At 54.2% G+C, this 13,984-nt stretch overlaps 5 protein-coding genes across 5 annotated transcripts; 1 reads left to right on the forward strand and 4 right to left on the reverse strand.

The window, feature by feature from the left end:
• Window positions 1–1,021: 1,021 nt before the first annotated feature.
• Window positions 1,022–1,255, reverse strand: GLRG_10964 (uncharacterized protein; the record flags this gene model as incomplete). The annotated part of the gene is made up of 1 exon (XM_008101598.1): window positions 1,022–1,255. A coding segment is annotated over one exon (234 nt), but the record flags the coding sequence as incomplete, so codon positions are not given.
• Window positions 1,256–2,648: 1,393 nt separating this feature from the next.
• Window positions 2,649–4,035, forward strand: GLRG_10965 (epoxide hydrolase; the record flags this gene model as incomplete). The annotated part of the gene is made up of 4 exons (XM_008101599.1): window positions 2,649–3,300; window positions 3,354–3,540; window positions 3,596–3,881; window positions 3,946–4,035. The coding sequence occupies 4 exons, from the start codon at window positions 2,649–2,651 to the stop codon at window positions 4,033–4,035; spliced, it is 1,215 nt and encodes a 404-aa protein (XP_008099790.1).
• Window positions 4,036–4,165: 130 nt separating this feature from the next.
• GLRG_10966 (uncharacterized protein) lies at window positions 4,166–6,229 on the reverse strand (the record flags this gene model as incomplete). Its single annotated transcript, XM_008101600.1, has 6 exons — window positions 4,166–4,174; window positions 4,312–4,432; window positions 4,534–5,382; window positions 5,478–5,710; window positions 5,776–6,064; window positions 6,144–6,229. 6 exons carry the CDS (start codon window positions 6,227–6,229, stop codon window positions 4,166–4,168), a joined length of 1,587 nt encoding a protein of 528 aa, XP_008099791.1.
• A 1,188-nt stretch (window positions 6,230–7,417) lies between these two features.
• Window positions 7,418–9,796, reverse strand: GLRG_10967 (glycolate oxidase; the record flags this gene model as incomplete). Its single annotated transcript, XM_008101601.1, has 9 exons — window positions 7,418–7,484; window positions 7,553–7,626; window positions 7,718–7,747; window positions 7,808–7,989; window positions 8,079–8,308; window positions 8,434–8,964; window positions 9,030–9,138; window positions 9,230–9,422; window positions 9,488–9,796. 9 exons carry the CDS (start codon window positions 9,794–9,796, stop codon window positions 7,418–7,420), a joined length of 1,725 nt encoding a protein of 574 aa, XP_008099792.1.
• Window positions 9,797–10,507: 711 nt separating this feature from the next.
• Window positions 10,508–13,648, reverse strand: GLRG_10968 (vault protein inter-alpha-trypsin; the record flags this gene model as incomplete). The annotated part of the gene is made up of 1 exon (XM_008101602.1): window positions 10,508–13,648. One exon carries the CDS (start codon window positions 13,646–13,648, stop codon window positions 10,508–10,510), a length of 3,141 nt encoding a protein of 1,046 aa, XP_008099793.1.
• Between the last annotated feature and the right edge of the window lie 336 nt (window positions 13,649–13,984).

Consider the following 13,984-nt stretch of genomic DNA (forward strand, 5'->3'; position numbering starts at 1 on the left):
TATTAATACCTAAAAAGTATTAGCTTACTGAGGTTATAAAGGAGCGTAGCTAAACTATTCTTTAAGGATTTAGCTATAAGGCCCTTATAAACCTTATAGAGTTATATATATTTTAGTAAATAGCATAAATTAAGCTTAATTATAATATTATAGTTAAGGGATCTAAAGAGGTTAATACTAGTACTTAGGAGTTACTTCTTAAGCCTAGTTTACTAACGCTAGTATTAAAGCTATTATTACCTAGTTCTTAGGCCTTATTAAGCTCTCTTTTTATAATTACCTAAAGTTATAGCTCTTAGTTTAAGGGTCTTTCTTATCTTTAAGATAAGTCTAATATAGATAGTAGTAAATAAAGATTACTATTTAAAGGGCTAAAGGAGGTAGATAATATATATCTTATAAAAATAGTTTCTAAATTATCTTTAAGTCTTTATAATAATTTATATATTAATTATAATTAATATTATTAATCTTTATAATAGCTATATAAAGTAAATTAATATTATTAATCTTAGTAATAGCTACCTTTAAGTCTTTATAATAATCTATATATTAATTATAATTAATATTATTAATCTTAGTAATAGCTATATAAAGTAAATTATATATTTTAAAGTATACTTACTAGAAGGCCTAGAGCTAGGTAGTATATAAATTTAGAGGCTTATAATTTAGATATCTATAATATCTATCCTAAAATCCACTCTATAACCGTAATATCTAGACCTATAATTAAAAAATATCTATTTAGATTTAACTATTTTACCTATAGATTACACTTGCTTACAAAATCTATATCTATAGGATCTATTAACTATATAGATATATCCACTAGATCCATGGACTGTGTTATAGGGAAATCCATATGGATATCTATGGATATTTTTAACCCTACTTAGACACCACAGCCGGATAATTGAAATGCTCAGATGGGGGAAAGTGGCAAGTAGGCAGCACAAACAAGATTGATGGCATATCGCTACCCTTTAGTTGGCTGTGCTGTACGAGACACTCAGCATACCCGGTGAAACTTGCTCTTGTTGGCGTTGGCCAAGCCATTCCAGGTGTTCCTCCATTTGTTCATATCACCACCATGCCTCATCTTATAGAAGAATTTGTGCCGGTATGTAATGCTGCTCAATACCACTTTTTCAAGCTGTCTATGTTTCTGGCCGATACTTCGCCTCCTGGTAGGAACAGCAGCAGCAAAATCGCAGCCATAGAGGCATGGCAGCGGCTTCTCATCTGCTCGCATCAGGCAACCTCCCCGTCGCATAAAATGCTATCGGCGTACAAGTAGATGCCACCGGACTCATCGGCTGGGACAAGACGCTCTATGACCCGACCTGTGATCCGTATAAGAGTGACAGCCAAAGCTTGGAGAGACAAGGTAAATATTAACGTCTAGTCAGCGGTTCTGAGATCCCAAATAACACAAAGTCTTGATTGTGTCAGTTTCAACCCCATCACGATGCCTTGCGCCGATGGCCACAGTCAGGACGTGATCGGAGGCTTGGATAGGACTTGGATAACGGAGGTCACAATTTCGAGTTTGCAGGGTAGCTGTGACTGGTGCTATCACGCACTCAGTAGAGTCTCAGATGGTTTGCATGTTTCGACCCGCAGGTTAACCATTCTTTCCGGGCCCGACTGCTAGACACAACTTCAAGGGAGTGTGTGTTCAATATAGGTTAGCATGAACACACTAACAGCATCACGAGATTTCTGAATATGACCGTGTACTTGTCATTTTTACTTGTAGCTAGTTTGGGAATGGTGCAGACTGTAGTGCTTCTGAGTTAAACACATAACAGTATTCCGTGAGGAAGTGGCAACTGCATTGACATACTCTCGTGGCAACGTATTAAGTTAGGGGACCATTGGAGAAGTCCCTGAAAATAACTAGAGGCAATTTGATTGTGGGCATTGGCATCGACCTGACAAACTTGTTAGTTTTGCACAGTGCGAAGCTAAGTTGAACCCGAGCGCCTGCGAAGTGAAATAACTGGGAATATACTACAGGAAGATGACGCGGCTAGATAATGTAGTCTTTTTTGACGACTCGAGTGATGCTGCACAAGGTTTTACGAACGTCGCAATACGCAACAGATACCGCACCGAAACGTGCGTGCTTCAAGACAAAATTCTCAAAAGTCGTGAGAGACTGTGACTGTTTAAACCGGCAATATACTGCCATTTGTTACGGATAGCCCGGAATAGACGTAGCGGTGTTCCCGGATTGCCGAACATGGAGTCCCACTGCTACATACTGTATCGCGTCGCTCCGCTGGTCCATCGTTACCTCGCCATATGCAAGTAGGCGTGGATCTTTGAGTTTAAGCGCCCAACAATCCCGTTATGCATCGGACTTTTGCGCATTCCGTCTTTGGCATCTTCTCCGTGTTCCCCGCATCGTCTGCAGTGTACACGGGATGAGGGGTTCAATGACATATGCGGAGGGGCATTACTGGCATTCGGCTCAAAAGTCAAACTCCGGCGCCGAGCTGTCATAAAGGCGCCTCATCCTGTGCCGTGAACTCAAGCAAAGTTGAAGAAACCATACGGGCAGTTTGACCTTCTTGAACACACAGCTTTGCCATATTTCAACAACAAATCAACCGCAGCGTCATCAACTCACTGATTCCACCATGGCGCAGGCGTTCGGCAGCCTCCCCGGCGGGGTTCTCAAGACACCCGAGAAGTTTACACTCCGAGTCCCGGACCAGGACCTGGTCGAGTTCAAACAGCTCCTGCAGCTGTCCAAAATCGGCCCGGAGACGTGGCAAAACAAGCAGCAGCATGACGGACGCTTCGGCGTCACCCGTGACTGGCTCATTGGTGCCAAAGACGCCTGGCTCAAGTTCGACTGGAGGAAGCACGAGGACCGTATCAACTCGTTCCCCAACTTCAAGGCCAAGGTGGAGAACGCGGACCTGGGGACCTTGGACATCCATTTCACGGCGCTCTTCTCCAAGAGAAAGGATGCCGTCCCGATCATCTTCATGCACGGGTGGCCGGGCTCGTTTCTGGAGTTCTTCCCAATCCTCCATCTGCTGGTGAAGAAATACACCCCCGACTCTCTGCCGTATCACGTCATTGTGCCGTCGATACCTGGCTACGGACTCTCGGCGGACTCGATCCCCCTGGACAAGGAGACGGGCCTGGGTCCGGTGGCGGATTCCCTCCATCAGCTGATGCTGGACTTGGGATTTGGCGGGGGCTACGCCGCTCAGGGCGGGGATGTCGGGAGTACCCTGGCCAGGGTCATGTCGTGGAAGAAGGAATGCAAGGCTTTTCATCGTGAGCAATGCCGGGTGATGAATTGTCAGCACTGATACTGACGCAAAGCTCAGTCAATTTCCTGGCCCCAACAGCGGACGATTCGAGCGAATCAGAACAGCTTCCACAGCAAGACCGTGAACGCCTGCAGAAGGCAGCGGCATTTTTCAAAACAGGAATTTCGTACGCCCTGACGCATGGTACCAGGCCAGCAACTATCGGCCTAGTCTTGTCCACGAATCCGTTGGCTCTTCTAGCTTGGTGAGACTGAGACGTCTACACTTGGCACATTGATGGCAGTACTGACGCGTGACAGGGTCGGAGAGAAATATTTGGAGTGGGTGGATAGTCGGCACCCCCTCCAAACCGAGACCATTCTTGAACTGGTCAGCCTGTACTGGTTCACGTCTACCTTCCCCAGGAGCATCTACCCATACGCCCGAATCGCCGAGGGCTTGAGGTCTGGGTCGCTCAGTTCTGTACCCACATCGAAAGAGACGCCGATGGGATACTCGAGCTTCCACAGTGAGCTCAGCTTCACGCCAAAGCCGTGGGCAGAGAAATCCTATCCGAACCTTAAGTTGTATCGCACGCACGATAAGGTAAGCCAGCCCAGCACTTTAGATGCCATCAACCCGCAGCGATAGGGTGCTGACACGCTTACAGGGAGGCCATTTCGCTGCTCTTGAGCAGCCAGAGTTACTGCTGCAGGATGTGGAGGATTTCCTCGAATCTGTGCAAGTCATTGAGACGTAGTCACCTCCCTCGTTGATTCGAATATCCAGGGCATTCGTTAACCCGGAGTCTACCGTCCTATCACTACGCGTGGCATAAAGATTGGTCAGTAAGGGACTCTAAGAACATAGTTTACAAAGTTCCGAGGTATCTAGGTGGTCTAGTAGAGACAGCTGAAATTGGGGGATAATCCGAACGCCGTCCCCCTTTCCAAGTTTATGCAACCGAAAAACAAAACTCCTGTTGAGAAACCAAGCCTGACATAGCAGTCCGAAGTCATATCCTTTGTATACTGACTTCGGGCTGTTCTTGTTCCTTGACGCCTTCGTAGCTGCCCGGCGATTGCGTCTCTTGCGAAAAGGCTACAAATCTGTCTGCTTTAGCAACAGGCGTGTACCTGCGTCTTCGCTGCCAATATCTATAATCCTATGCGTTAGCATCCGAGAAAAGGAGCGCATATATAACAACCAATGGGAATATTAGCCACAAAAAAAGGGGGGGGGGGGGGGGGGGGCTTACACAAAAGCACCAATAATACCAGCTAGCACGACAACACCGACGCCGACGCTGACGCCGATGAAGACCTTCTTGTCGACCCCGCCAATCACGCCTTCGGCGCCTTTGGGTGCCTCGGCAGGGTTGGTGCCGGTGGCAGACGGAGTAGAAGTAAGGGGAGGCGGGGGAGTGTACAACTTGGGAGCTTCGCTAGTCGATATCAAAGACTTGGCGCCGGAACCGAAGTCGACAACCTTTGGGATGGCGGGCTGCGTTGCTGCCGGAAAAGTGGCCTTCTCGCCGGACGCCACGGTCGTGACGAACGTCTCGGTCGCGACAAACTTCCTCAGAGTCTGCGGCTGGGGCGGGCAGTTGACGAGACCCGTCGTCAGGCACTCGATGGCCGTGTAGGTGACCTTCTCGCTCAGCGTCGTCGTCGTCACCGTCGTAGTCGCAGTTACAGGCGCTATCCGCTGGCTGGCGCAGCCGCCGCCGAGGGTGGTGTAGAAGATGGCGACCTGCGTGCTCGGCACGGGGTCCCAGACGCGGTCTCCGATGCGCACCGATGCGCCGGCGGCGGCGCGCAGGGCGAACTGGTACGCGTTGACGGCGCGGAGCGCGCAGCCGTCCTCGTCGGGCGTCGCGAGGGCGGTAACGTTGGTGCTGAGCTCGACGACGTTGGCGAAGACGCCGACCTCGACGCCGGCCGACGCGCCCGGTATCGTGAGGGACTTGTTGAAGATCTCGAGCTCCCTGGGGTCGACGGGGGTGGAGAGCTGGATGCCGGCGCTGACGCCGACCCGGAGGACGGCCTTGAGAACGACGCCGGCGCTTTCGACGACGACCGGCAGGAACTCGAACCGACCGCCGTTGCTGGGGTTTTTATCATTATTAGTTACTGTGAGCGAAAGTGTCCCCCGAAGGAAGAGGAAGTCCTGCTTCCCGAGTAAAGGGATGGGGCAACTTACAAGTCCACGCTCGACACGTTCTTGGAGGACAATGCAATGTCGAAGCCGACCCTGTCATCCATCCGGATGTGGAAACCGCTGCCCATGCGCACCTCGCTCTCGACGCTCAGGATGAGATCGATGGCGAACACGACGCCGAGGTGCAAGGCGTCGCCGATCTTGGCCCCCAGCGGCGTCGTCGAGGTGTACAGGTTGAGCTTGTAGTTCATGCCGGCGGACAAGGTGGTGTCCAGCTGCACGTACAGCTCGAGGTCGTCGAAGCCGAAGCTGAGCCGCGGGCCTCGGGGAAGTCCGGGACGTCGACGTCGAAGGTGATGTTGAGCGGCGGGAAGCCGAAGTCGTCGGCGTCCAGGCCGTCCGACAGCTTCGCGGCGACGCCCTCGACGTAGTCCTTGGCGTACGTCGTGATGTTGTCAAAGGTCTCGGCGAACTCGCTGCCGATGTCGCCGAGCACCTGGGTCGTGTTGAAGGCGCCGTCGATGGTGAGGTGGGCGACGGCCTCGCCCTTGATGTAGCATCGCGCGCAGACGATGTTGATGCCGCCCTGCACCGTGACGTTCTCATTCCCCACCTTTCCCGCATCCTCGCTTCAAGAAGTGGAAGGTCAGCCAGCCGTCGATGCTCTCTGCTCTCACGGCAAGTGACGAAGGGGAAGAGTAGACTTACAATTTGAAGAGGACTGCGTTGTCAAAGCTCTCGTCCAACGACGTGCTGTTGCTGAACCGCTCTTCCCCTCCCTTCGACTCTCGCATTCTGAAGGTGTCGTCGGATCGTCCGCAGCGTTTCCAAGGCCGTCTGACCGGGGATGTTTCGGACCGTCAACTCGACCCGAGTCTGAGCCGCAGCAAAGGTGCATAGCAGGGTGAGTGCCCATAGCAGGGATATACATGGTGTAAGCATCACAACGGTGTTGAGTTTGCATAGTAGATGGGTTGATCTAAAGCATCAGGCCAGGATGGACTGACTGCCTTGGTGACGACGGGGGGAGCCGGGACATTTTTCAATGGTTTGCATCTCAAACCCCATTGTCCGACGGTTTGACGTGCTCAAAACCGTTGGAACGCCGCGAACCAAGTCTGCAGACGGTTTGAGGTGGCAGTTCGTGCGGTTGGTTTGGTTCGCAACATGGGCATTTCCCCTCCCCCTCGACATTGTGTGATGTTGCGGCCGAAATGCAGGGGCTTTTTCAGCTGTTGTGGTTTGCATGACTAGCTACAGAACCGGGGTTGTCCTCGCGATCCCGCAGCCTGACGATGAGATGAACAGAACATTCTGGTGCAATGCGACGCGATGCGTGCTGGCGACCCATTGCGACAGTGACTGGTAATGTCAGTAGACCGGCGTTTCCCACAATAACTCTCGGTGCTCGTCACTAATTGGCATTGAGTGATTCATTCCTCGGTGCAGATACTCAAGAAACGGGACAAGTGAATCAACAGGCGGGCCGCTATCTGGCCAGAAATGGTTTCATTCACGAGCTGGTTAGACGGGTATGGCTACAAATAGAGACGGGGAGCAAACATGAGTGAAACATGTTGTCGTGAGGCACGGGTCCATCGCATCTCACATGTTGGTTTGAACAAGTACACAGTAAGAAGCCCCCCCTTCGATGCTTGGCAACCCCAAGACCCGGCTTCGAGGCATCAGGGGGGGCATGTAAATGAAGATAAAATAGAAACAAGGAGGGCGTTCCACGGGCCCCCACGTTGCGTTGGCTGCAACCAACTGCGACGCGACCTCCGCAAATGCAGGACGCGGGTTTCAGGCCCTCCTTTCGAACTATTCTGGACGTTGGTCATCAAGTCGCAGCCAACATGCAGATACAGAGGTTGGGGGGGAGGGGGCAGTTTAGGAGGAGGATGCAAATTCTTGATATCTAGCCGAATGCTGGCTCCATCCGAGTCCACGCACCTGTGATCGTGAGATCACGTAGGGCTGGTTCACCTGGCCGCGGAAGCCTTGGACCCGGCTGGGAGATCAAAGACCTTGCCCGGGTTCATGATCCACCTGCGAGATGGTCAATACCACATGGATGCATCGGGGAGGGGGGAGGGGGGGGGAATGGCCGAACATACTTGGGATCTACGGATTGTTTCAACGTCTTCATCAAGTCGATGGCGTCGTCTCCAAGCTCGTCTACCAGACAGTCCTACACACATCCATCCGTGTTAGCTGGTGGTCAACGAATGCGGGCGAGGAGAGCCCTCCCACGGCGCGGAGCGGAAACTTGGATATAAGACCTTCTTTCCGATGCCAATCGCATGTTCGCCCTGTACGCACGACAAGAATCAGGAAATAGTACAACGGCCAACGAGGGAACCAAAACCCACCGAAACCGTCCCCTCCATCTCCAACGCCCTGCTCATCATGACCCGGACACACTTGGCGACCGACGCCCGCTGCGCCTCGTCATTCGGGTCGTACATGACGGCCTGGTGGAAGTTCCCGTCGCCGACGTGGCCGATGACGCTCGCGAAGAGTCCCAGCTTCCCGGAGTCTTCTTTCGATAAGTCTGGCAACACGTGGGTTTGTCACGTCAGTCATTGCAAGCCCCGCCACTTTTGATCAAACAAACAGGGGGGAGAAGAAGACCAATCTCACTGATGATCTCGGCCAGCCGCGAGATGGGTACGGCCACGTCAGTCGACCACAGCGCATATCCCTCGGGCTTGATGGACGTCATCGTCCACAAGGCCTCCTTCCGAGCGGCCCAGAGGTCCGCCTCTTCCTGTTTGTTCCTGGCGAAGAATATCTTGCGCGGCTTGAACGGCTGCGCCATCTCCTTTACCCGGGCGATGTCCCCCTTGATGCCTTCGGTTGTCCCCGCGAACCTGTCGGATGTCAGCCAATAAAGGTGAAAAAAAATGAAAATGAAAATGAAACCAAATCTCAACGCCGATCGAAAGCCTTTCATTCCTCCCCGGCACATCGGTTGGTTGGTGTTGAGGAAACTCACTTCAGAAAAAGGGCCGGGCTCTCGTCCCACGCCGTCTTCCTCACGGCCTCGCTCCCGTGCCGGTTGATGACGCGCATCTGCACCTCGTCCATGAACTCGAGCGCGCCGAGCTGGACGCCCGAGCGGATCAGCCGCGTGGCCGCCCGCGCCGCCTCGTCGATGGTCGGGAACGAGACGACGGCGACGCCCGTGTCCTGCGGCGCGACGGCGAGCTTCAGCGTCACCTCGGTCACCATGCCCAACGTGCCCTCGGCGCCGACGAAGAGCGACGTCAGGTTGTACCCGGCCGAGTTCTTGCGCGGCCGCCTGCGGGTCTTGATGACGCGGCCGTCGGCCAGCACGACGGTGAGGTTAACGACCCAGTCCTTCATCGTGCCGTAGCGGAAGGCGTTGGTGCCGCTGCAGTTGGTCGAGACCATGCCGCCCACCATGGCGGTCGGGGAGGGGTCCAGCGGGAGGAAGAGGCCCGAGTCCTGGATGGTCCTGTTGAGCGTCACCCAGTTCACCCCTGGTTGGACGACGACGTCCATGCTGGAGCGCAACGTGTCAGAAGGCGGCCTTGTCTTGGAGGGGATGTATGGAGGGGGGGTCGCGACTCATCAGGGTGGAAGGCGATTATCTTGTCCATGTGCACAAAATCGATGCAGATGCCGCTGTAGGGCGACGAGAAGCTGCCCTCGATCGAGGACCCGGCGCCGAACGGCACTGGGAAGCTGTCAGCCTCTCCCAGAGTAACGCACACGCCTTCATCGGGGGAGTGGGCGAGAGGGTCGGCTGGCGAGCACGTAGAACTCACCCATTGGCACGCTATGCCTGTTGCAGATCTTGGCTATCCGGGAGACGTCCTCAGTCGTCCTGGGATACACGATGGCGACGGGGCGCCCGCTCGAGTTCGACGTCGACCAGTCCGAGTGGCCGTGCAACTCAATCTCGTCCTCGTCGAAGCTGACCGCGTCTTCGCCCAGTGCTTCCGAGATCTCGTCGGCCGCCTGCACGCGCGTGAGCCTTCCCCCCTCATGTTAAGCCGAAAGTATCGACTGGACCAGAAACTTACACGCAGCATCTGCCCCCGATTCGCAAAGTTGACCCGCGACAACTTGCTCCGGGACGCCGCGTTCGGGGCCGAAGCGGCGGACCGGCCGAGCAGGTACCCGGCCAATAGGGGTATGGCGCCGAGAGCCAGCAGCTGGAGGGCGATGAACCGGCCGCCCCTTTTGGACGACTCTGAGGAGGCTGTGTGAAGGAGTTTTGAGCGTGGTTGTTCAAAGGCTGGGTCGGACAGTCCGTGGCGACGTGCCGATGACCGGCAGGGAGCGGTGCTCCTCAGGCGGGCGCCGGAGCGCGCAAAGGCACGAAAAGCCATGACGGGTAAGATGACGAACGTGCCCGAAGAAGACGTGGAATAAATAGCTGGTATACTTCTCACAAGCTGAATAGCTTTACGCTTCCGTAGACACGGACTGCTGGGTCACCAACCCGGTGGGTGTGGGAGAAACAGACTGGTAAGAGAGCGTCGGCCACAATGGCTCCGAATCGATCGGCCGCAACTGAAAATGGGGTAATCCCAAACCTCAGGCGGGCCACGTAATAAAAGGCGGGAATGATTATGTTTGGGGGTTAGTCAAAATTGATGCTGGTGAAAGGAAGACGGCGGCGCGTCAAGGTCCGACCGAGGTGTTGGGAGGGGGGGGGGACTCTCGGACGATACGGAAACCGGGAGAGATTTGGGCCGAGGCAAGCCGGGCCTCTCCCGAGACGTTGGAAGTGAAGACGTTTTGCTAGTTCAACATTGGTCATGCACTATTGTGCATTTGGATCTTCATCTGCATTTAATAGTCACTATCAAAGAACAAGCCCTCATTGGTTTCACATTGCTAGACATATTGGGACTTCATGTTTCTGTGGCATCTCTGTATTTCATCTGCTTTAATTACTAATGGTTTCATAGTCGTTGTCATTATCGTCAAATTCCCTTCTCGATCAAGCGCGTTTTCCATCTCATACTCAAAGTGCAAACACCACCCAAGCTAAATATTGTTCCGTATTTCACTTCCTCTCGAGCCCCCCCAGAGTCTCAGAAGAGTTGTTCGAGAGCAGCCAAGAGTTTCTCACTCTCGTCTCCCAACTCGGCCTCCAGCCAAGCCACGGCTTTCTCCTCCATCATCTCCCAACAGTCGCGCTCGTCTGCTAACCTCTTCCTTAAGAAAGCGACAACGGCAGCGGTTGACGATGAAGCCGAGTCCTGGCTGCCTTGGACGCTCTGCTCCGCCGTGCTCTTGACATCTTGGGGAGAGACGCCGAGGACGGCGAACAGCTTGTCCGACCACACCCAATATCCACTGAATTCCTGCATCGATACAAGGGCGGAGAACTGGTCCGCGGGAGTCTGTGAATGGTAGAAGGGCTTGGTCCAAATGTCCCCTACCGCAGCAGGCATTGGGGAGACACTCTGACATATCTGCTGGGCAGCAGATGCGACATCATCATCATCCATGTCGTCAAGAGGCGTGCACAAGGCATAGTCCATCTCCTTCCGATACTGTTCTAGAAGGGCTTCGTCGACTTCCGCAGCAGGCGGGGCGAGTGCCGGCGCGGCGAGGGGTGGTGGAGGGGGTGAAGAAGGAGCGCCGGTGCTAAACAAGCCTCCCCCGAATCCGGAGCTTTGCCCGCCGAAGAGGCCTCCTGCGGAAGAGCCCTCAGAACGGATTCCAAATGCGGTCCTTGGAGATGAACTGCTCACAGGCCCGCCGAAAAAGCCCCTACCAGCTGGAGGCTGAGAGGACTTATCCGGAGCCCCAAATGGGTTCCCTGGGGCACTTGTACTCGTAGGCATGCCGAAGGCTTGACTGACTGGACTCTGGTGAGAAGATTGTGTTTTCGAAGGCGCCCGACCGAACAAGCGGTTGACAGATGCAAACATCGACCCAGCCCGAGGAGGCGGCGACATGGAATAATCCTCGCTTGTGAACAAGAGCGACTCTGACCCAGATGGAACCACGCATTTATCAAGGCTCATGGCCGGGCCCATTCCCACCTTCTTCATCTTTCTCTTAGCCATACCGCCATATTCTAGCGGCATCTCGGCGGCAGCGCACAGCTCATCCTCCGTGGACCTGGCGCGAGACGGATCACTGTCAACGGCAACGAAAGAGCACCACTTGCCACCAACCTGGAACTGGATACCGAGACGGACAGCCTCTCGTTCCACCATGGTGGGGAATCGACCCGGATGCTTATCCTTGAGAGACTGGCCATCCTTGGCCTTTGCATGGAAGATCCAGCCGCGGCCCTCCTCCAGCTCCTTGACGGCCTTTCGAGCGGCGAGCTGATGGATGGTCTCAGCCTTGTCCTGAAGGATCGTGATGGGGATCTGGAGCTCCAGGGGTCCTTGTGGTGACGTTCCACGAAGAATGAGGAACTGTGGCGTCTTGTCTTTCAGCTCCCTGTCGGGAGAGAGGATGAGATAGACGGTCGTGCGGCTCAAGGGATATAGGGGCGGGATCTGGAAGGGTGACTGGAGCAACTTTGGCGGCTTGACAGCAGGGACGTGAGAGTACCGGTCCGCACCAGTTCCATCAGCATGTGACAGCTCGTCTTCTTTGTCGACGTCGTCATCTGCGCTGCTATCAAACAGCGAGATGGGCTTTTGGGGGAGATCGGTTACACCCTGGTCGAGGGGCTTGGGCGAAGCTGCGGTGGCTGGTTCGATGATGCCAAAGTCATCTTCGGGCTCTGTTTCCGACTCGGCATCGTCGTACTTGACCTCCAGGGTGTAGTCGTTCACGTGGGGTGTGAGTGCGCCTTTGAGCATCCGGACGACCTTTCCAGACATCTTCTCGTTCTCAGAGACGGCCTGGGAGAAGCCGTTACCAGCTCGTGCAAGGCCCTCAATGAGGGAGTGGCTGACATCCCGGCCGACACCTAGGGTAAATAGGCGAATGGCACCTTGGGACTTTTGGACGTGATCGTTGACCATGGTGAAGAGGCGCTCCTCGTTCCAGATTTCGCCGTCCGTGAGTACAAAGACCTCGAGGTCGAGATCGGTATGGCGCAGCTCAAAGGTCTTCTGGATGGGACCATGGAATTGGGTGCCTCCATAGTTGGCATCGAACGTGTCGACGTGTTTCATGGCGGTTTCCAGGGTGTTTTTGTCGTAGGTCATGGACTTGTCGAACAAGAAGGAATAACTAGAGCCGAAGCTGCAGATGTTGAACATGGCGCCGACGGGGAGAGACTTGAGGAAAACCTTGAGGGCATTCTTGAGGTCGTCAATCTTGTTGCCTTGCATGGAGCCGGAACGGTCACAGATGAAGACGATCTCAGGCTTGGTCGGGGCCAGCTTAAATTTGGGAACCAAGGTGGCCATCAGGGCTTGCTGGTGGGAGATGGTGGGGTGCGTCTCGAGGACGGCGACGGGGCTGGATGTGTTTGTAGCGATGACCTGGATGATGAAGTCATCGTCCAGTTGTGCGGTGCCCAAGGAGAGAGTGGCGGAGGCGAACTGGAGGGAAGGGGTGGCGTCAGCCCTCATGGTGGAGGTGGAGCCAACAGAAACAGCGATGGGGTGGGAGGGTGACTGAATCGACTTGATGACGCTTCCAGCCGGCACCTCAGCGTCGACAACGATGCTGATTCCGCCCTGTGTCGACACGCTGGTGGGTTTATCCAGCAGCGTGCCGGGGTAGGAGCCGAAGCGGGGAGCGATGGAGGTGGGTATGGTGAACCTGATGCCGTCGACTTCAGCATCATGCTTCAGCTCGCCCAGATAGACGATCTCGACAGAGATGTGGGCACCAGCGGGAACGTTGCCGACGGTGGTGGTGAAGACATCGCTTGCGTCAGGAAGTTGCTCGAATAGAGCGGCCGTCTGGCCGTTGGCGACGGCGTCATCGTACGTCTTGCGAGCCGTGTTCTTCTCCTGCACAATACCGCGTATAACACGGTCCTTGTTGATGGTGCAAGTGAAGGCAACAACTGACACGCCGTCGTACAGGGGAAAATTGTAGCGAAGCTCTGGGATGGATGCGGTGGAAGACGGGTTGGCGAAGGTCTGGGTCAGGATCGTCCGTGAAGTGGAAGCAATGATGCGGGCATGAAGGGACTGAGACAGCGGAGGGAGGTATCTGCGTGGGCTGTGAAATAGATTGGTAGTTGCCGACTCGAGGTAGTAGAAGCCACAGACGTGCTGGTGATGGCGGGTGCCGTACAAGGACATGATGGATAATGAGTACGGGGCTCACAAGGTCCAGGAGTTCGTCGAGAAGATGACAAGATGTCGAGTGGTTGTTGTTGCTATTGTGGTGGTGGGTGTGACGATGTCGTGTGATGATGTCGTTTGATGGGTTGGTTTCCTGCGTGGAATGAGTTATTGAGATGTGGTTAGGAACCAATGTGGATGGATATGTAGACTCTCTGAGTGGGAGAGAGAGAGAGAGACAGAGAGAGATAGAGAAAGGGAGATAGAGAGAGATGGAGGGAAATGATGACAGGAAGGGAAAATAAGACTTGCTTATATGCGTCATCTTGGGATTATCTGTAGATGTCGGGAGAT

This window comes from Colletotrichum graminicola (genome assembly GCF_000149035.1).
Source record: "Colletotrichum graminicola M1.001 genomic scaffold supercont1.70, whole genome shotgun sequence".
In the NCBI taxonomy this organism is placed as follows: Eukaryota; Fungi; Ascomycota; class Sordariomycetes; order Glomerellales; family Glomerellaceae; genus Colletotrichum; species Colletotrichum graminicola.